The sequence below is a fragment of the Strongylocentrotus purpuratus genome, unplaced genomic scaffold, assembly GCF_000002235.5.
Source record: "Strongylocentrotus purpuratus isolate Spur 01 unplaced genomic scaffold, Spur_5.0 spur5_scaffold_15, whole genome shotgun sequence".
NCBI classification, from domain to species: domain Eukaryota; kingdom Metazoa; phylum Echinodermata; class Echinoidea; order Camarodonta; family Strongylocentrotidae; genus Strongylocentrotus; species Strongylocentrotus purpuratus.
Genome location: NW_022145600.1, coordinates 16821605 through 16843682, shown reverse-complemented (window position 1 = coordinate 16843682; position 22078 = coordinate 16821605). Strand labels below are relative to the sequence as shown.

The 22078-nt window shown below is 37.0% G+C and overlaps 1 protein-coding gene across 1 annotated transcript; it reads right to left on the bottom strand.

The window, feature by feature from the left end:
- Positions 1–1703: 1703 nt before the first annotated feature.
- On the bottom strand, positions 1704–21798 carry LOC100892706 (homeodomain-only protein). Its single transcript, XM_003724788.3, has 2 exons — positions 21258–21798; positions 1704–3126 (listed from the first exon to the last, which is right to left on the bottom strand). The coding sequence occupies exons 1-2, from the start codon at positions 21429–21431 to the stop codon at positions 3046–3048; spliced, it is 255 nt and encodes an 84-aa protein (XP_003724836.2). The 5' UTR covers positions 21432–21798; the 3' UTR covers positions 1704–3045.
- Between the last annotated feature and the right edge of the window lie 280 nt (positions 21799–22078).

Below are 22078 nucleotides of genomic sequence, written 5' to 3'. Positions count from 1 at the left end.
AATCATTGCTCTTTACTTACTTCATCTCTCCTGCTTTTATATCCTTATCTGTCTTTTCTTTTTCTCTGTCTTTCTCTTCTCTTCTCTTCTCTTCTCTTCTCTCTCTTCTCTTTTCTCTCTCTTTCTCTCTCTCCTTTCTCTCTCTCACACTCTCTTTTATTTCTCTCTCTCTTCTCTCTCTTTATTTCTCTCTCTTTCTCTCTCATTACCTCTCTCTATTTCTATCCCTTTCTCTCTCTCTCTCTCTCTCTCTACTCCCTCTTTTTATATCATTCTCTCTTTCTCCCTCTCCATCCTTCCCTCTATCCATTTCTCACACTTTTTTCTCTCATGCTCTGTACCAGTAAGTAATTAAATACCGGAATGCATGTATTATTTGGAACACCTGATATTCTTTATTTCATTCTCTAATACAAACAAACTCTGAATTGATAATTGAAACGACTGCAATAAAATTCCACATTTCAGAAAAATACACTTTCACATGTGTTGACATTAAATTATGGAACATAATATTTACCAAAAACTTATTTATAAACCTCTATGAAAAATGTGATCAGAGAAATGAAATACATGTTACATTAAAGTTAAGGAAATACACCCGTACATGTATGAAAACTTGAACAATGAATGCAACAGTTTACACGAACGTATATAATCGATTCGAAATTAGTTTTCTAAATAACAATAAAATTAATAAGTATATGTTTGTATAGAACCAGAAACAGATGAAGAAATAGTTTATGATACAGTATTGCACAAAATATTGGCAAGGAATTTAACATGTGTATCAACTACATTCTAAGTACACATATCACTTTCCTGCAATTATTTCTGCTCTTTCTCGTGAATAAACATCTGAAAATACATTTGATATTTACATTTTGTTAAAAATATGCCTCTCAAATACGGCTCCTCCTTAGTGACAGAACTTAATCTGATACAAAGTGCTGTCGGAGAGGCATTCAGTCATACTGATTCTTACTTCTCTATCCGGAGATGAAAAAGACGTTGAGCTCGTGAGGTAAAATGTATATTTTTTTCTTTCTCCAAAGCTTATCCATATTAATGCAATTGAAAAATTGCCTACGCCCTACATTAGGCCTACAAAAAAAAATGTTGTATTGCCGGTCGGTCGGATTTTTTTTTTTTACTCCCTCTTTGGGCTGATATTTCTCAGTTTCGAATGCTTTAACACATTTTTTTTTCTAAAAATCGGTTTAAAAAAAAAATCCTTTACTAAAAATCCGACCGTACATTTCAAAATTTTGGGGTCGGTCGCAAAGAGCAATACAACATCTCTTTTTTAAAGGCCTTATTGGAGCAAGAAGTGTCGGATTATGACAAAATATGAATACCGGTAAATTGAGTCCGCGTTAAACCCTAAAATTCGAACATTGATAATGTGGATAATATCGGGGTATTACTTTCTCAAATAATATCAAATATTTTGTTGAAGAAATCCGCATTTAACTTTGTTTCGATTCCCGTCTCAAAAAGTACGAATTTGTTTAATTCGTTTAATTTCCATTATGAATAAAAGAGTCCGAAATATAGACGAGATCGTTAGACCAAATCATAGTTTTCAAGTTAATATGTAATTCATAAGTATGCACTTACTTTAAACTGTTATGTATTTTCTCAGGAAACATCATTGATGATTATCATTCAATGGTTCATAAATCAATCATAATATCGATATCTTTTTTCGTTTTTCTGTCATCCTCTCAATTCTTCTTACTTTTTCGTTTAGAGAAAATCTTTTGTTATTTACAAAATCAACATCGTGTAAATCATATCTCTTTTATACATCGTTTAAAATGTCTTTTTTTTAGCCCGGCTTCTGTATCGGAAATTTATATGCAGACAGAGATATTAAACTTGATAATGTCGTCAGCCATTAAGTAAGAAAAGGCGATACAAATCCAGAATGTTCCCAGTCATATTTTGTCAACAAGATATTGCCTCGGTGCTTATTTTGGAGGACCTGAGCAGAATATAAATCACTGGCATGTTCTCTAAACCATTTACACGCATGTTTTCTTGAGAAAGACATGAAGCTAAATTCCCTCGTCAATTTACAGCATCGTCATCCCGGATGTGTTTCATTATGTGACAGTTTCCATAGCAACTGATCCGGAATGATGTTGATTGCATCACATGGTTGATCCCCCGTTTCCGTTCCGGGTTTCCCGAAAATGAAAGCAATGGATTTGCAGAATCAACCCAATTTAGGCCTGGAAGTCGTGATTATTTAAGCTTGCGTACAAGACTCTCTTTATCAGTAGCCTGCATGCCACGGAGAATACCTACGTAATTATCCTTATGAGTATATTTCAGTCACACTGAACGCACCATCTATTACTCGGGCTCTTACTCCCTCTTCTCTCAACTATACTTTACATGTTCTCAAATACTTTCAAAAAATCAACTTCAGGCAAGTTTAATACCGCCTTGCATATTGAACTATATAATCCGAACATGATTTTTATAGGCAAAATATATTTTATAATTTTGTGTATCTTTAAGTTTATTTTTCAAGGTCTTTGCTATTGTATTCTTTCATGTTTTATTTAAAAAAATGTCTCTATCTCTATCTGTCTGTTTGTCTCTGTCTCTCTCTCTGTCTCTCTCTCTGTCTCTCTGTCTCTCTGTCTCTGTCTCTCTCTCTCTCTCTCTCTCTCTCTCTCTCTCTCTCAAGTTATCTAAATGCGTTTCTGTTTAATTTCCCTGTGTTAATTAACTGTTAGTTTATCCTGAGCTTCATATCCCAACGGTACCCCCATCTTCATATACAGTTTTCTTTAAAGCCCCCATCCTTATGTATTACCCCCCCCCCTAAATTTAAGAGACCACAATCATCTCCCATAAACATGCATAAAGTCCATCCTCTCTAAGTTACGCGTCCCTTGATATTTGTCAGCTAATATACTCTCTGCGCAGGTCTGTAATTATGACAGTTCGTTCTCCACTGATGGCATCTATCTGGAAGTCGCTGATACTGAGATGATGACAATGATTGCGTGGAGTAAGGTATCCTTGACTTCACATGTCTGTAAGAGAGCCAGATCCGATGCGTAATCCTTCAGTTCTTCGCCATTCATTCTTGCGCCAAGAGTACCATTTCTGATGAAGAGAAGAAAGATAACGAAAAACCATCCTTAACAAAACTGTATCATAATTATTTAATGCTATGGGATTTTGGATGGAGTTTAAAATTGAAAAAAGAAGGATACATGTAGATGACATTGATTTGTATTCAGCAATACAATGTCAGCATAGAATATACACACTATTCTTTCATTTTGGTATTCCGAAGAATAAACAGCCGCTTGAAATATTAGCTCAATTTCAATACGACAGTTCAAATTAATTCAAGCTAATTTGCCATTAACGGGGCATTAATCACCGTTCGAATCGCAATTACCCAAAACCAGACGACAACTTATTCAAGAGATATGCTAAAAGCGTGATTACTCTTTCTAAATGCAGCTGTACTCAAATTCGAGGCATTTAAGTGCTTATTTCGAGACCATTATAATCCATATGGTTTCCCTGATACATGTAAGTCACAGATAGAGAGTGATGAGGGGGTGAAATTGACATAGCATTCGTCCAAATAGCACTCCCGGGGAAATATTGATTGACTGTGCTACCGGTAAATTTGTTTTCATCAGGGACCGCCTCAGAATGATGGTTTAGAATGAAGTTAGGAAACGGGGACTGCTTGAAAAAAATCGCTTCTCTGCTGGGTCTGTCGTTGTGTTGAAAGTAGTTTATTATTTTGAGATTAATTGAAATATTTTTCGTTTCTAATCTTAGTACCAAGGTACCATTTCACCTTCTCAACCAAAAAGCAATAAGCTGTTAGATCAGAATAAAGAAGGGGAAGAAAATGGTACGAATAAGCGCATGGACAGGTTTTCATCGAGCACTGCTCTGCTTAATCATCACTCCGGTGTATCCCCTCCCTCCCCTTCCCCCTCCGTAAATCTGTTTGGAAACCCAGAAGCATGCTTGTTTACTTTTCGCTGCCCCCCCCTCCCCCTTTCTGACGATCCTGGATCTACCCTTTTTCTTCCACCAACCCTACCCCGCCCCTTCCCCCAAAGCTTCTGGTAACGCAACTGAATACTACGTGATATCAAACAAGCAGGTCATATAGACCCACATCATTCATATCAATAAATCAGGGGAGAACATTTGTAGTACATGGGCTATTCATTAATCATGTAAACAGTGGTAAACTGCACGAGTGACTGTCTCAAAACTGGTTGTTATAGAAGTTTTGAAAACATGGGCCTTTACAAAACGAAACAAAACGAATATGGCTAACCAAATACTATGGAACAATGAACATAATTCTCTTAAATGGAAACAAAATATGTTAAATCCCCAAATGACAGATACTATATTGTTTACTATGTTCACAACAAGTACGTATCAGTTGAATATAAATTAGGCTAATGTGTTCTAAATATATTTATGAAAAAGGGAAAAAGTGTTCGTTAACAAATATTTGTTAAGACCGATAAAATCAATTAATACCAAAAAACCGACAAAGGGCATTAAAGCATAAACTGAACTAAACAAATCACAACCGTGATAACAATTGATAGGCCTACTTTTCAATTCTTTTAAAATAATGTATCATTCGTTTTTATAATCTCCCATCTCATTTCATCTCATAATCATCTTCCAGGTGTTCACTCAAATTCATCTCCTGGCAACCCCATTCCTCCGTCTAGTCATAAATAAGCCAGTGGAATTCATTAAAATTTCTTCATGCTCATTCTCATTGTGCAAGCGTGAATATTGTTTATCCATAGTGACCCACCAGCATGCATGCAAGACCGCGTTAAGTTTGGCCTTCATTCGTCGTTGTGCTGTCTGTCGCATCCGATTATGATACCCCTTTCATCACAGCCACAATCAAAAATTTATCATTCTCTTTCAAGACGTTGCATATTTTTTACCTAGTATCCATACATACTGTGGTTAATCGAAATTATAAGTACGACTTTTTTAATTTCAGTTTTAAGGAGATCAAACAGTATGACATGTGACAGAATCAAAGTTGTGAAAATAGTGATTTATTATCACGATATCTCACAAATACACAGAGGCCATCATCTACAAAAGTATGGAAGCAAGACTTTATCCTAGTTACAATTTTAACGGCCATAAAAATGTTGTGATAGCTCCGACGTTATCTACCGAAGATGTAGAGTTAGAAATGTGAACGGAATGCGAACTCTCAATAATGTGGATTTCTCCACAATAACTATAGAATGATGAGTGGTCACCATGACAAATGATTATCATATTCGTGGTTTACTTGGTGATTATTGGTCTCAAAGTATATGAAAGTCGGGATATTTGGTGCAATAAAGACAGGCATATACCAGGAGCGGTTCTAGAGGATTTTTTTATTTTTTTATTTTTAAAATCTTTATTTTTTTTATTTTTTTTATTTTTTTTATTTTTTTTATTTTTTTTTTGGGGGGGGGGGAACTTGAGAGAAGGCCCACCCCCTTCGAATCATTACTGGATAAAACAATCATAAACATTTACGATGTCTTTCAGTGTGATCGTCTATCAGCAGCCCTTGCAACCCACTGATTACAATTGCTGTTGAACATCATCTGTCCGCACATTAAGTCTACCCACCCCTTTCTCTCCTTCATTACCCCTCTATTCGTTTGTTTACTTCCTTTGCATCTCCGACCATCCCCATCCTTCTCCCCCCCCCCCCTCTCTCTCTCTCTCCCACATACATACACACACAATACAGGTGTATATTTCTCTCGTTGCTCGATTCAGGATACCTCTGATTCTAAGACCAATTGGCCTGTATTTACCCCCCCCCCCCCCATTGCATTATAGCCACGATTCTCTCCAAAATAATTGGATCTATACCAAATGCAGATGGGGTTCATACTCTTAGGCACACCACCATTCTCTCCCAGACACCCCTCTAGTTAAAGGGATAGTCGATATCTAATACATTAAATAGTTATGATAATTCATTTGGCGATGTTTGAAACTATCGTGATTCCTCTGAAGACAAATTAATTATATCGGTCTACAAAGATTCTTGTTAATATCATGTTACAATCTTCATGTTCTTAAAAAAAATGGTGTGCTACTATTGTCTGTATAGGTTCTACATGCAGACATACACGCAACTGAAATGTATTGATGTTAAGAATTATACTGCGAGTGCACACCACTCATGAACTCATTTTATACTTAAGACAGACAACACATTTTATGTAATGAAGAAGAATAATCTGAGGAAAACCTCTAATGTTACAAGCTAGGTAAAAAAAAAAAAAGGGGGGGGGGCGAGTGTGCCTCCTTTTCATCATAGTTACTCGTACTTGCAGTAAATATTTAGAAAACGCTTTGGAGCTACGATGATAATTATGAAGATGTGATTATCGATATAATCTACGAATTAATTTTATTGGAGAAAGATTCCACTTGGGATGTGATTCTGTGATCTTGCTGAAAACGGCTGCCCTTGCAATTTGGTCAGATTTTATGTCATACAACCCCCCCCCCCCCCTAATCTTTTAGGAGAAAATCCTGTAAACATTATTATCTCCTTATGAACAATCCCCTTCCCAATTTTCATGAAAATAATACCGTACCTATAAACTTCATGAAGAAAACATGGACTACATGCCTTTAAAGTTTAACATGTTTAATGACGTGGACTCCATGCTGGCGTAATGTGCTAGCTAATACGTGTTCGTTTCATCACAGTCTCTCACGCGTTACACGGATGAGGGAAGATCCTATTATGGGGTGCATCTATTCTCATCATGATATCCCGTCTCCCTGCTTATTCATGCGATGGTGCTCCAGATGATGATGATGAGATAGAGACGTGAGCTCAAGGAATAATAGACCACTTACTTGTGGAGAATACCAACTGTTGATGATACTCAGGAACGTAGAAATTTGTAATGTAATGAAACCTTAAGGATTTATTCACTTCAGACCTACATGACATTGTATGGAAAAAAAGTTATACAAATTTTGTCAGGGCGTCGCTCAAATTGAATATGTACACATTTGAAAGTTTGAGGACCTATTTTTTCTATTCTTGTTGGCAAGTTAGAGAATATATTTAATGATATTTTATTGCTGTTTTATAATTAGGTAATATTCGGTTAACTTTCCGGCTAATATTTGGTTTACCACCATGCCGCCCCCCTCCTCCCATTCCCCTAACTCTTGAACCATCATTGAAAATGGTCTAGCGATGCCACAGTATTCATTCAATGTCATCGCTAGCTCATTTCGTCATTTAATTATATTATATCCACTTTTCCCATATTTTCTAGATACGAGTTCCGGCAGGTGATATCATTATTTTTCTTTAGGTTACAATGATGTGCTGTAAATATTGTGAGGTGTGTTACTAAGGCAAGTGAAGTGAGGGTGACGATGTTTGTATAGCATGGAAACTCTAAAGATGATGATGAATGTTCAGTGCGATTTAGCGCGAAGTATATACCCCCTTCCCTTCTCCCCCTTCTCTTTCGCCCTACTCCCCCCCCCTCTCTCTCTCTCTCTCTCTCTCTCTCTCTCTGTGTCTCTCTGTGTCTCTCTGTCTCTCTCACTTCCCCCACCCCCTCTTTCTCTCTCATCACCACTATCCCCGATGCATGCTGAAGCAGACCTTCATAATTTCCATGGTATAATACCATATGTTTATATATGTGATTATAGTGGTTGTCATGGCAACCGGCCTATTACTATGATCAATAAACGGACGTATGCTCGTAATTGGTAATAATGTTTTCCTAAAATATCCCCGAGCTTAACCGAGTATACTCTAGGGAAACACTCACTGCATAAAATGACAGAAGACAGCGATGCTTTGATCTGAAAGTATCGGCGAATGTGTGGTCAAAATAGGCGCTTGATTGCAACTAAAACCCTGACATGAGGAGAATTGTCATAGCTATAAAATGTGGATAATTTTGATTGATTATACCATTTCTTTAATGATATTCCCCTTTAAACCGTCCTGTCTACACCATTTATCTACCCTGTTTCACGAAACCTGTTATCAATTACAAGTGATAATAACTGTACTGTACTGTTACAAAATTCTGAAATCGTGACATTTGATTGGCTGAGGGCAAATTTGTCATAAAATAGTAGAATCTTTTACTGATAACAAATTTTAATGAAACAGGCCCTGGTCTTTTTTTTTTGTAATCTGAGTTCCGTTTCTTCGTGATATGTTTTTATTACAATGTCAAAATATGATTTTTAATGCAAAAAATTAAAAAGAGAATGTAGGAGAATATCGGTGATCCAGCAACTTAACATAGGCATTTTAGACTTCAGACCTTATAGGATGTTATGATATAGGAGTGTATTCAACAACATGTACTAGGAGAATCTTAATAATCATACTCTTTATTTTTGTTCCATATATTAAAGGTAATCGATTGAGAGGCCTCTGTTGAAGAGCATTGGTGGACAGGTGAATAAATAGAAACCTTTCAAAGGTGGGGATTTTGAGATTGTTTACTTCTGCCGTAGCAGTGGTTGCTCTGGAATACACCCCTGAGCCCGGAGAAAATATCCCAGGGAAAACTAATGTAGATCGAATAAAGGCTTTATAATGTTTTGACAATTTCACAAGGCTTGTACAAGCTATTTCATAATACAGTAAAATTGATATTTAAAAAAATATTTATACTTTCTCTCACATCCATCCGCACATAGGCCTAAGGGTAGCTTGAAATGTTGAAATTAATCATAGCGATGTACAGCACGAGTCTATCGCGGGTTTTCTTCGGACGTAATGTTATAAAGATAAATCGATTGAATGTGAAGATAATTATACGCTCTCTAGTTACGACTTATCATGTTGCAGAATTGCCCCTATCTCCATAACAACAAGAGTCTCTGAATGAAAAATGGGCTTATCAAAACAAGAAATTAATATGAAAAGCTGTTTGCATGTTGGGTGTAGTAAGTTCACTTCACTAACCATTACATGGTGTAATATGACGATGAAGGTCTGTTTTATGATACAGACGAACATTTAGAGTAGGAATGTATGATACATTAAGATGATACAATCTTCGGTATAATCGAGATATAGGGTTGATTATTACACAGCCCATAATAATAATACTAACGTTTTGTAATGATTCACGATTATTATCAGTTGATCAAGATATTACATGCACTAGCCGCCCACTTGTTTATGACTTGAGATCGGCGCCAAAACCATCAAGTGCAGCACTGCAATTCTTCCTTGAATCACTTTTAATTCCTTATAACACAGTGTAGTCACTCACCATCGCATGCAGTATACGGAAACACAATGCCCAAAGAGTATTTTTATCACCCATAACGATATCAGTATGATCAGCCAGGCCGCGCGTCTATACTGCAATTTGTTTGAGTTATCATTTGTTTGTTTCCGTTGTTTGTATGTTTGTTTTTGTTTTTGCTTCTATTACTTGTTGATGTTATTGATTTAGTGTTTTTTTAAACCTGATTTACTTAGAAAAAATGTCACATTATGCATTCAATATCCATATGGACAACACATCTCTATTACTATTAGCCTGAACCATTTGGCAGATATCAATTTCTTTATGCTAGAGTATACCCTTGCGTTATTCAAATAGAAATTCCAACGCCAATATCATGTTCATCTTCGAGTCAGCCTATACGCGAATGAATGTGTGCATCGGGAGAAAAAAAAATGATATGGACGCACTCTTGTGATACAAAGATACGGATCATAATCGGTGTTTACTTTGCAAAAAAAGAATAAATAACGTGATCCCCGTGTCAACACTAAGGAAGATGTGTTTGGTTTGATACTGATATTGTACATACATTCATTGATTCATATAATCCAAAGGTCAAAATATAATTCATCATATTTATTCATCTTTGGTCTTATATGGACAAATTACACTTCCAGTTTCCATTATACGAGGGAGTATCTCCCTTCTGCTTGAAGCTCTTTCTATAACTTTGCACATGTCATGAAGCATCAGCCAAAGTATATAGAAGGCAAAACATAATCATTATCCTCCCCTCCTCTTTCTTCGTCTTCGTTTTCTTTTTCGATTTCTTTTTCTTCTTCCCCTTTTCCTCCTCCTCCTCTCTTTTTCTCCCTTTTTTCTCCGTCCTCTTCTTCTTTCTCTTCTTTTTCTTCTCCATATTAACATTATCATTATTATTATAAGTAGTAGTATCAGTTATCTACTAGAAGAATTAGTACTAGTATACTACTAATACTCCTACTAATACTACTACTATTACTACTACTACTACTTCTACTACTACTACTACTACTACTACTACTACTACTACTACTACTACTGCTACTACTGCTACTACTACTACTACTAATACTATAACTACTATTACTACTATTACTACTACTACTACTACTACTACTACTACTTCTACTTTTAATACTAATACTAATACTACTGTTACTACTACTATATTTTTGTTGTTTTTGCTGCTGTTGATGATGATGACGTCGTTCTTGTTCTTGTTCTTGTTGTTGCTCTTATTTGTAACATAATGTATACTAAACATCTTGTACTTTTCATCTCATTTTTAATAATACCTTAGTTGCATAAACAATCCAATTTCATATACTCGAATTTGTACTGATATCAGTATATCTTAATTCCTATTATGCCGGTAAGTTCCCCTTTTCTTTATATAAGATTATTTCACAGAAGAGCAATTAACTATACCTTCATTGTCATATTTGTGACGCGGATAGAGACTCTCCAGTATTATTCGATATAAATGTATAATTTTATATTCATTATTATCAAACAACTCATGCATTAACGTAACATCACTCATTGTGCCAAAACTGAAGAGTTGATCATATTTATCAATTGTAAGCTCCAAAATCAGGAAAAGCCATAAACAGTGGTTCATCATCCATCATTATGACTGATTTGAAAGTAAAAATGGATTCCAATCAGAAAAAGAAAATGACCAATGCAGGAATTAATAAAGGGATAATGGATGATTATTAAAAACTAATGACGGATGTGTGACTACAGATGCGTGTCTGACAAAAGTATATTGGTATCAGATGTCTAACTTATATCTCATCAATTATTTCACTATTTGCCTGATGGTTTGCGCATTTTATGGATTTCGAGTGATTTGTATTACTGGGTATGATAATCACAAATTTGCTCTACTTCAATTCTTAATGTTTTAGTTTCAAGGTGTTTTTTTCCTCCATAGATTACCTCATTTTCCATAGGCCTGTCCTATATGAAAGGATATTTTAGAAAAACTGCATCGTATGTACAGGCTTGCATTGTCATTTTTGCCTTTGACAATTTCAATCATGATTCATAAGGAAACCGAGTTTAAACGTCTCTAAAACGCTTATTGAAAAAGACGAGGAAGAGGATCAAGACATAAAGAAATTTTAGTACTAAAGGATCAATATGGCGGTATAAAAATTGCACTAGCTGAATTCAAGTAATATCTTTTATTCTGTTTTTTTTTGGTGGGGGGGGGGGGGCTTAAACCAAGGGACTATCATGAAAACACACTATTATGACTTTTTGTGATGGCACTAAACGAAAAATAAATTGCTCTTAAAGGTTTCTTTCCGGGTTCGTAAGTTTGCGATATGATTCATTTCAAATTTAAGAACCGTTTTTAGGTCACTGTTAATGTTTGCTCTTATAGATTGCGAAATTTCACAATACAACTGTCGACTTTCAAAATAATAACAGGGGTGAAAAGTGCAATGAAATAGACCTCGTAAAATATTTGTAAGTGTGCGATATGATTCATTTTAAATTCAAGAACAACTTTCATGCCAATGTTTGCTCCTATAAATTGCGAGACTTCCCAATACACCTGTCGACTTTCAAATAATGACAGAGGTGAAAAGTGCACTCACATAAACCTCGTACAATATTTTGTGAGTGTGCGATATGATTCATTTTAAATTTAAAGGGAAAGTCCACCCCAAAATAAGTTTGTTTCGATAGAGGCAGAATAATATGAAAATCAGGTGAGTGAAAGTTTGAGCAAATTCTGAATGAAAATAAGAAAGTTATGAATTATTGAAGTTGTGATCAATCAAATACAAATTGGCAACTCTATGACGTATCATGCGAGCTCAACTTCCATTTGCTCAGTACTAAAAAAATCTAAAATTTTCATTTTCCCTCAAGAAAAATTTCAACCATACATGCACCCTAAATATAATAATTGCAAATATGTTTCTATACTCCCCCTGCAAGGAACAAATATATATTCCGTCATCAATAACGAAGAAAACATGATTTTATGGAATATTATGCACAAAGCAAAATTATGAAGGAGAGCTCGTATAATAAGTCACAGAGTTGCCAATTTGTATTTGATTGATCACAACTTCAATAATTCATAACTTTCTTATTTTCATTCAGAATTTGCTCAAACTTTCACTCACCTGATTTTCTTATTATTCTGCCTCTATCGAAACAAACTTATTTTTGGGGTGGACTTTCCCTTTAAGAACCCTATTTCAAGCCACTGTTTGCTCACATAAATTGCGAAATTTCCCAATACAACTGTCGACTTTCAAAACAATGACAGGGGTGAAAAGTGCAATGACATAAACCTCGAACAATATGTGTACACCATTGCATGGTCGGTGAAGTGAACTTTTACTGCACCTACAGACTTATTTTACTCTCTGAACCGATTCGCATTATTTCCCCTGTCAAAATGATTTGATTATGCGGCGTTGAGACCCATAGACATGCACAATGGTCGTTTTCATGACTGAAAGCAGGTTCGTAGAGGCTTGAGTAATCTCATTATATGTACTCACCTGACGGTGGTATTATACCTGCCCCCCTCGTGGCTAGGATATTGGAGTAGGAAGATGGAAGTAGTGGTGGGAAGGAGATTGAAAATAGGTAACAAGATTACGGTAACACTGGGTCCTCAAGCATTTCGTTCCTCGATTCGCTCTTACAAGAACGAATACGAATATGCAAAAGGAAGGACTCAATTATTCAATTTCTTCAGGAGAAAAAATATGGAACACTAATCTTGAGGAACCGTTTTAACCACCCGTTGCATGGGTGCAAAGACTCCATCCAGGGGTGCAACTTTGCACCCCTGGAAGGTATATTGATGAGCAAAAGATGTTACAATATAGTCAAAACTCCTTCAGTGGTGTGTACTTGTAAGAAATTCTCAGATCCAAGGGCATTAACGTTGGGGAAAAAATAATTAAAGGTGATGTACTATTGTACCTATACTTTATGTGTATGAGATATTGATTGTTTATAGAAAAAGCTTCTTCAAAGAATTTCTAAGCTCGTGGATTAATTAATCCATTATAAAAAAGACCATGGATATTCGCGATATTCTTCCACATGACCTGATCAAACGTTCATACGTGATCAAGGGTTGGTTTGTGTTTTAATAAAGTAATTATTGATTATGCACACATAGACGTCCAAAGATCGATATGCTGTACAAATATGGAGGCCGGATTGTAATGAGTTCATGTACGGTCCTTATACCCTCGGGAAGAGAGAATAAGGGTATTATAGAATAACCTCGCCAGATGAAGGGTAAAGTTTATTGGATGTTAGGTATGATAATCCATGAACAGTCAGAAGAACATTAGAAGAGCCAAATGAGAAAAACAACAGTGATACAGAGTTGCGTTAATTCGATGACCCTTCACTCTCTGTGAGCAATTTCCTGCACTATGCATGCTAACCGAATCAACCCTTGACTAAACACTCTGCCACACCCTTATACCATAAACCTAACCTAAAACCCATTGTCATCTTAAACCAAAGCCCTATAACCCTTACGCTACGAGCTCGAGCGACAAACACTATACCTCACCTTAACCATAAATCTAACCTAAAACCCATCGTCATCTTAAACCAAACCCCTATGATAACCTATAACGCTGCGAGTTCGGGCGACATTAATTTTGTAGCAGGAACAGCATTGATGCTGGTTCCTCCTTTAATCCTCTATACCAATTTATTTCCATTTCCTTATCCAAAGATTAAGGAAAGAACAGAAGGGTAAAAGTTCCGTGATGGACCTGCCATGCGTTCTTAGGTCATTGTAAAAAAGATCTACCCATACTAATACCTCAGTCACACTGACAAACCGACTCCACAACGACTCCAAACCGACCGATCCTTGGTCATTCGGGGGTAATGCAATTTTTTATTCGGTTTGGTGTCGGTCTGGTGTCGGTCTCTTTGGTGTGATTGGTTTCTAATCTTGTTTTACTAAATATACTAATAAACCCACAGTACATTCGTGTGATATATATATATATATATACGACAAAGTGCGTGCCATAGGTAGACCCTTGGGCCGATAAGCTCCCACCCTCGCCTTGGAAAAAGGGGGCAAATGGGGAGGAGGGTGGATGTGAAGACACATGGCTCTAATCTTGTCTTATTTTTGTTTCCTCCACATCCACTTCCACCTGCACATCCCCTTCCTACTGCCCATCCCCCTTTCATTTGCCCATCCCCTTCTACCTGTCCATCCCCTTCCACCTGCCCCTCCCCTTTCACCTGCCCCTCCACTTTCACCTGCCCCTCCCCTTCCACCTGCCCCTCCCCTTTCACCTGCCCCTCCCCCTTCACCTGCCCATCCCCTTTCACCTGCCCCTCCCCCTTTCATTTGCCCATCCCCTTCTACCTGTCCATCCCCTTCCACCTGCCCCTCCCCCTTCACCTGCCCATCCCCTTTCACCTGCCCATCCCCTTTCACCTGCCCCTCCACTTCCACCTGCCCATCCCCTTTCACCTGCCCATCCCCTTTCACCTGCCCATCCCCTTTCACCTGCCCATCCCCTTTCACCTGCCTCTCCCCTTTCACCTGCGCCTTCCCATTTCACCTGCCCCTCCCCCTTTCACCTGCGCCTTCCCATTTCACCTGCCCCTTCCCTTCCACCTGCACATTCCCTCTTCCCCCTCCAATTAACCCTATTATTTTATATCGTCAAAGGGTTTTAACTGGATCTCCTGTAACCAATGTATAGTGACTCGCATTCATGGCACGTACCTTACCCAGTATAGAATTCATCTAGACAAACATGGACCGTACTGGTGCCGTGCATTTAAACTCAAAACACAGACAAATATCATCCGAAACGTCGTTTTCAATTAACCTTCTTATCTTACTTCCATCAAAAGAATAATGAACTGTATCTGTTGAACTGATTAAACAAACCAAAACGGTTCTACGTCATTAACCCCAACAATAACATGTTTACCGCGATCCCCCCATCCTTTGTTCTGCAAATTATTCAGTCGAAATGGTAAACATTTCATAGTGGTTTTGTCAAGTACAAGCGTGGGTGTCAATTCCGTGGGTAGAGGGAGCATTTGCACAAAATGATTTCCAAATTTGATGTATAAAACCTACTGAGTATTTACTTTAGACTAATGCATTTGCCCCCCCCCCCCCCCTCTGAGTATAATTTGAATATGTACACATAATGCAGACTAATTTGTTGGTGATGTACATACACGTACATATTAAGGTCCTCATCCGTGTATTGTGGTTCCTGTCATATTGTGGTGACCTTGTAAAACCTCTACAATCTGACAATCAAACTGTATTTCCGATACGTCAGGGATAACCATAATGGGGATATTTTCATTAATTTTGTGAATATCATTCACAGGCATGTAATACATAATACAGGACACAAGCGCTTAAAACCCAATAAGCTTACTTCAATAAGGTATTCTATGGAATATCTATGTGATATATACACTTTTTCATAATGCTTGGCGAATGTGGTTTCGAAATAAAATCAATGGTTAATAACTATAGTCAACTTCAATTTCGAATGGATTTTCATCAAAATGTCATGCCCATACTTATTCAATGTCCATATTTTTTGTTAAAAAATTAAGAATAAAGATTAAGTATATATCAGACTATGCATCGCAAGAAGGTAGGCTTCTGTGTGCACATAACGAGTAGAAAGCCTGAGATACATTTAAAATATTTGTATTTTTAGCACTGGATCTCTAATTCTCTATAGGAATGCTAGATAGCATCTTGTTATATGCTCATAGATGGATCCGAAGGCCGTAGGGACCGCCCTTTCCCTCAGTATCCTCGGGCTTTTGATTTTATGTTAAGAGGAAGTATGTCAGGAAAATACGTCTCACCCCTCTGACACACGGTCCTTGATACGCCCCTGTTATGCCCTCCAAATATAATTATGGTATATCGAAATTATCTAGATTAGTAAACCGAGAACCCTCGTCATCAAAAAAGCCTAACTCCCTACCCCTCTCCCGGCGTTACTTTTGAAAAATCATACTACCGGGGAACTTTGTCAGAAAAATACATCTGCCCCTCCCCTTTTTTCTGACAATCCTGGAACCGCCCCTGCTATATCAAACGGCTCTCAGTTATCGAAATTCTCTAGATTAGCCAAAGGAAGACCCTCGTCATTAACAGGTGTGAGGAGATACCACGTGAAGGTCATGACAGGATGCATAGCTCCACGAATTTCATCTCATCTCTGATCGGGAGGATAATCATCAGAGCTGAAACTAGTTGCCATAGAAACGATACAGATGATGCGTAAAGATGGGCATGATTAGGATGATGGGAGATAATATGAGAACTTGTTATAAGCGGTTACTCTTCATTTTACAACTCTACTAGTGCAATTCTGCAGAAGATTAATCGTCACAATCGTATATGATTTTTATAATTTTCACAAAATGTATGTTTCATTTCCGATGTTCTGAATATGCAAATAAACTGAGTTTTCAGTTTATGTTGCAGATCGTAATGGAGCACATAAACCTACACTGATTTTGAGGTAATCATTCGCCTGCATGGTTTTCTGATAATTTTTTATTCTAATTGACTATTACTTATGTGGTTAGGAAAGGAGTATATGACTTAATTCTTTAATCGCCCCAGCTGAACACCTGTTAAAACTATCTTCATCGCAGTAAGGTCTTTCTAATTATTGAATTACCGCCATTCTGGAACCATAATGCATGAATTAGTTTGAACCCTCAATGGATACCTTCATTACGCGTTCTTATTACTATTGCCTTGTATTATTAAACCTGTTGGATATCTTTAGTTTAAAAAAAGAAGTATTTTTCAAGTGGTATTGACTTTTACTGAAGCACAATTATTATGTGCGATTTAACCATTCTTTTTTCCCCCTTGTCTTTCAAGAGCCTAATTTACTGAGAAGTAATGATGAACTGGAAACTATCGTGCCCCCCTTCCTCGAAGAATTATTCTTTTACCACAACATGTTGTGTCATTGATGTATTATTTGAGGATGGTCGGCCTGACTTGTTTTGCCTTTGAATGGCAACTCATGCTCCCTCTCTGTTAAAATAACGATAGACTGAAGATGCTTATAATATTATAGTTCAGCAGTCCTTCGTAAATATTCTCTGCCTCCATTAGACAAAAGAAAGAGACGACTAGTCACTATGCGACAATCGAATTACCGGGGAGGTATTTTGGAAAGAGACGGAGTCTCGTCATGACGCTAAATAATTGATTCATCGGTATCCATGGTTTTTTCCTTCTTGTTGCTAGGGACATTCCGTTGCTCTGTAAAAGCAAAATGGTACAAATGCATTCCATTTCAACTTGTCTGACATGCACCGCACACTATATGCCGTCTGGCACATTGAGCATCGGTAGCCATTATTCCATCATCAGGTTAAAATCTTATAACATTACGCCATATTAATTATTATTATGTAGGATCAGCCTTTTCAAAGATGAGGGTATTCAACTATTTCTCACACTACAGTATAAACTGTAATACTTCGTTTTGTTATAATGAGTATCATTATAGCGAAACAATTTATATTAAAACAAAAATGTTGATACAAATATTATAGTATACATTTCTATTTTTTTCTACTTCCCTTGCAATGCACTGGACATTACAATCAGCCAGGAAGCACTTGCAAGCCGTTCATGTTCATTCATTTTTCTGAGCATTGAGAAGTTTATCATAATTGGAGATAGCTCCAATATATTCAAATGCGTGGCATATACTTTGTCCATTTGTGGAAGGGTCCATGCTTTGTCGATGCGGTATCCAGGGGCTAAAGAAGCCACACTGGTAATATGCAATCCTATCGCGAATGTATCCACGTCATTCCAAGGTTAAATTTGATAGGAAAATAGATGATGATGCATGGACATTTCCTTGTATGTTGAAGTCAATAAAATCCCGTTTACAAAAGTTTATCAAACACATTTTAGATGACTAGATGTGCATGAAAACATCCGTCTGTTTATCTTCAATTTCTCATTCAGACTGTTGTAAAATAATTGTCATGGCAACTCGGGAGGCTTTCCGAAGACACAATCATGGAATGAGAGCACAACATTGACTATACTTCTAAATATCGCGCGATTCCTTTACACAATAGATATAGGTTTTCACTGTACAAAAGTTTGTGATGTATTGCAAACGATTAGAATGTTAAACATTTTGATTTCCAGTTTCATTGATTCAAATTAGCTTTGTTTTAGAACAATATTGTATGACTTTGGTGTACTGTTCACGGAATCGAAGGGAATGACATTAGGGAAATGACTTACGGGGCGTTGCTCTGTAATGGCCAAAATGTTGTTAACAATCATAATTAAAAAATTTCCCAAAGGTATGACGACAAAATATACACTATTAGTCATCTTTCTTTTCAAATCTGAGCTTTTTTATCTGGAATTCTGCACATACTGTAAGAGGGGTAAGAGGACACTTTTCTTTTTTTTTTTTTTTTTTGGTCTCGAAATTTGAAAATTTGATATTTTGCTCCGTTGGGGGGGGGGGGGTAAGGTCAATTTTTTAAGGTCAGCCATTGGTATAATTTTTGTTGTTGTGTGTTTTAAATAAATATAAAAAAAATACCAAGGGGGGGTTAACCCCCCAAATCCCCCCCCCCCCCCCCTGCGTACGCGCCTGCACAGGGCCCGATGGGAGACCAACTTATTGTAGAATGGGCTACCTTGTTTTTCTTTTAAATGAATAAATAAAATAAATGCTGTGGAGGTATACAAAAGCAAATCTTCATTGGACAGATCTAACGTTACGTCAAGTACGATTGACTTTCAGTGACAGATTTGGCCCACTGTATATAGAATCGACTCAAATATAGGTCAGATTAGTAGTCACAATAATCAAGACCTGTATTTGGGATTTGTCTAAACACAGGAAGCAGAGGAAATATTTGAATGCGTCACTACACATAGATAGTATTGACTAACACACAAACAAAATGATGTCGTATACAGACAAGGATGCGTGTTAGGGAGGGATGGAAAAAGCTCTATACTTCCCCCTTCGTTGGGGATTTGTTTAGTTTGAAATCAAACTGAAATTAGATTTAAGTCAAAATAATCACAAAGATGGATTAAAATCATCGATTCTCATTGCAGAATATTAAATCCGTAAATTACCAACACCAGCTAGCACAGTGATCACGATCACAAAGATGTTCGAAAAATCACCTCAACCAACTTAAGTGCAATTTCAACACCGTTTGCTTTGCCTATAGGATCATGGTCAGGTTACCTATAATACGTAATTATAACGTTCGAACGTTTCAAATGCGCTGCAGGACTATTTTGGTGTTGTGCATGTTGGGATTTTACCTTAAAAAATGATAATCGAAATTGAAAACACGACCTCAAATATAGTTTACATCTATTTGATATATTCAGGCCATTTAAAAAATGTATGCATCATTTAATTGTCACCATATTCAATTATTGCCTTGCTAATTCGCAACATAATTATATGGATTCTAAAATTGATCGGAACTCCTATCTCTTAAGTACACAGTTGCGAAATCAATCGCTACTCTTTATAATATTATCATGATAATACAGGGCCAAGATGTACACATACGTGATTTGGGTCCCTTTAAAGCCCCACTGCACTACTTATACTTGCGTCCTCTATATAACAAACAATGCCTAATCGGTGCATGTTGGTCTCCCGTGATCCATTTTCCCTTTTGTAGTTGAGAGCTGATTTGATGAGATAACCACCTGTCAGTGACCTTGCAAGGAGGTCTAATCCCCCTGGCCAAACTAGTGCAAACGGGCTCATTATTTTGTTTAAGACAAATTACACTGGTTTAAACATTACACCTGACATAGAAACTCCCTTCCCTATATAATAGGATGAACGACTATGGTGTCATTTTGATGGTTATGACTACCCTCGATGGCAAGAAGCCCCCTAATCTGGCTAATGAGTACTTCCTTTGACATTGAGCCGGTATTACCGTGCCCTTAAAAAATATGAAATTTCGGGGTGACTCAGAAGTGACTGTACTCGTGTGTTTCATCCGCCATGTAGACTTGAGATACTTCGTATAATTTGGGACTAATCAAATAATCGACATAATGAAGCATTTATATTAAACACATATCGTAGATATGGAATTTGTTTCATCAAAGAGTGAAATTATTTGTAAGCCTACAAAACACTTTCATGAAAAACAGATATTTAAGAAAATGGCTGTCCCTTTTCGCAATTATAATCTAAGTAGGCCGAATTGATGATAAACAAATTGGATAAACTGAGAGTTTTTAAAGCATGTATCATGGATTATCGATATCATACCAACCACCCCGTTGTAAATTTCAATCAATTCTCGATTTCATTTTGAATTAATCTAAATGTAGGCTGACTCTCAGTACATTCATGTTCTAAGAAAGTTGCAGTTGAATCGTAAATTTCCAAATGTAGGCTACTTTTGAAACCCACTACTATATCGCAATACGCATGTAAATGCATGAAAGTATTTATTCTTTTATTTATGTCTAATCTTTTGTCAGGGTAGCCCATTCACCATTAAGTAGTGGTCTACCATGGGGCCCTGTATAGTCATGAGCATATTTATATTTATATTATAACGTTTATAACTTTATACAGAACAGTTAAAATAAAATTCTATAGTACATTTAGAAAAATATAACACAGCAATAATAGACGGGACACAAACGGATACTCATTTGCAAACTAATCATATATTAGTAACCTGCAAATAGGTAAATATTGATTAAGTCGCAATTAGGTATAATAATGCATGTAAGAGAACTAAAGAGCGCGATTTTATGTTTTAACATTTCTTGAAATTGTTTTATCAATGACATGGTCATTATTAATGCCATACTGAGCCTATCTTCCTACTCACCTCGACGTCCTTTTCGCAAAGACCGCATTCTGCAACCACCAGCTCGAGTGTGATATCGTCCCAGTTCTTTTCTTGCTTGAACTCCTGTTCAAGTACCTTCTCCTGCTGTGCCGTGATCGCCACACCCGACGGCGACGATGATGCCGGGGTTTCCTGAGTACCGCTTGAGCTCATCCTGGAGTTCTTTCGTTTAACTCCTTCACAAGTTACAGCGGTTGTAATACAGTGTTTGGTAGTCTGCCACTAGTTGATGTTGACTACTGCAACTGTAGAGTCCAGGGTATTTATTTCAAATTCACATTTACAGTACTTTGCAATATTTCCAATGCTGTGTTCTATTATGAACTGGGTACGAACAAAACTTCACCTTAATTCCACTCGTCAACAATGAAGTTCAACAGTTGAATTATTGAATATGCAAACATCTATGAACTCGCTTGATTTATATCCAGGTTACTCTTTCGCGCTCTTCTACAGATATAGCAAGTGTCAGTGTCGTCTGCTTTACGCTCTCAACTGAATGACTTGCGTGAAAGAGTCGCAACACGTTTAGCGTTGCGATGCCTTTAGCAAACACAGTAGTCGTGTGCAGCGAAGCTATAAAAAAAACGCCCACATACGACCAATGTATTGAAGGGTTGTTAAATAAAAGTCGCCTATTATATTATCAACGATAGTTGTATTTTATTTGCCTCCACTAGCGTTAAACAAATAAGACAACAGAAGTCAGTTTCCGTAGTCCCTTTCAATAGTAGGATACTCTGTGGCGTATCCACCTCTTGGCCCCATCAGGAGGGGGGAACAGCTTAAAAAAAAAAAAC

Excerpts from the sequence above, each read along its gene's own strand:
- LOC100892706 (XM_003724788.3), bottom strand. The coding sequence starts at position 21,431 with ATGAGCTCAAGCGGTACTCAGGAAACCCCGGCATCATCGTCGCCGTCG. Across the intron at positions 3,127-21,257 it reads TTTGCGAAAAGGACGTCGAG|AAATGGTACTCTTGGCGCAA; the intron begins GTGAGTAGGAAG and ends TCTCTTCATCAG.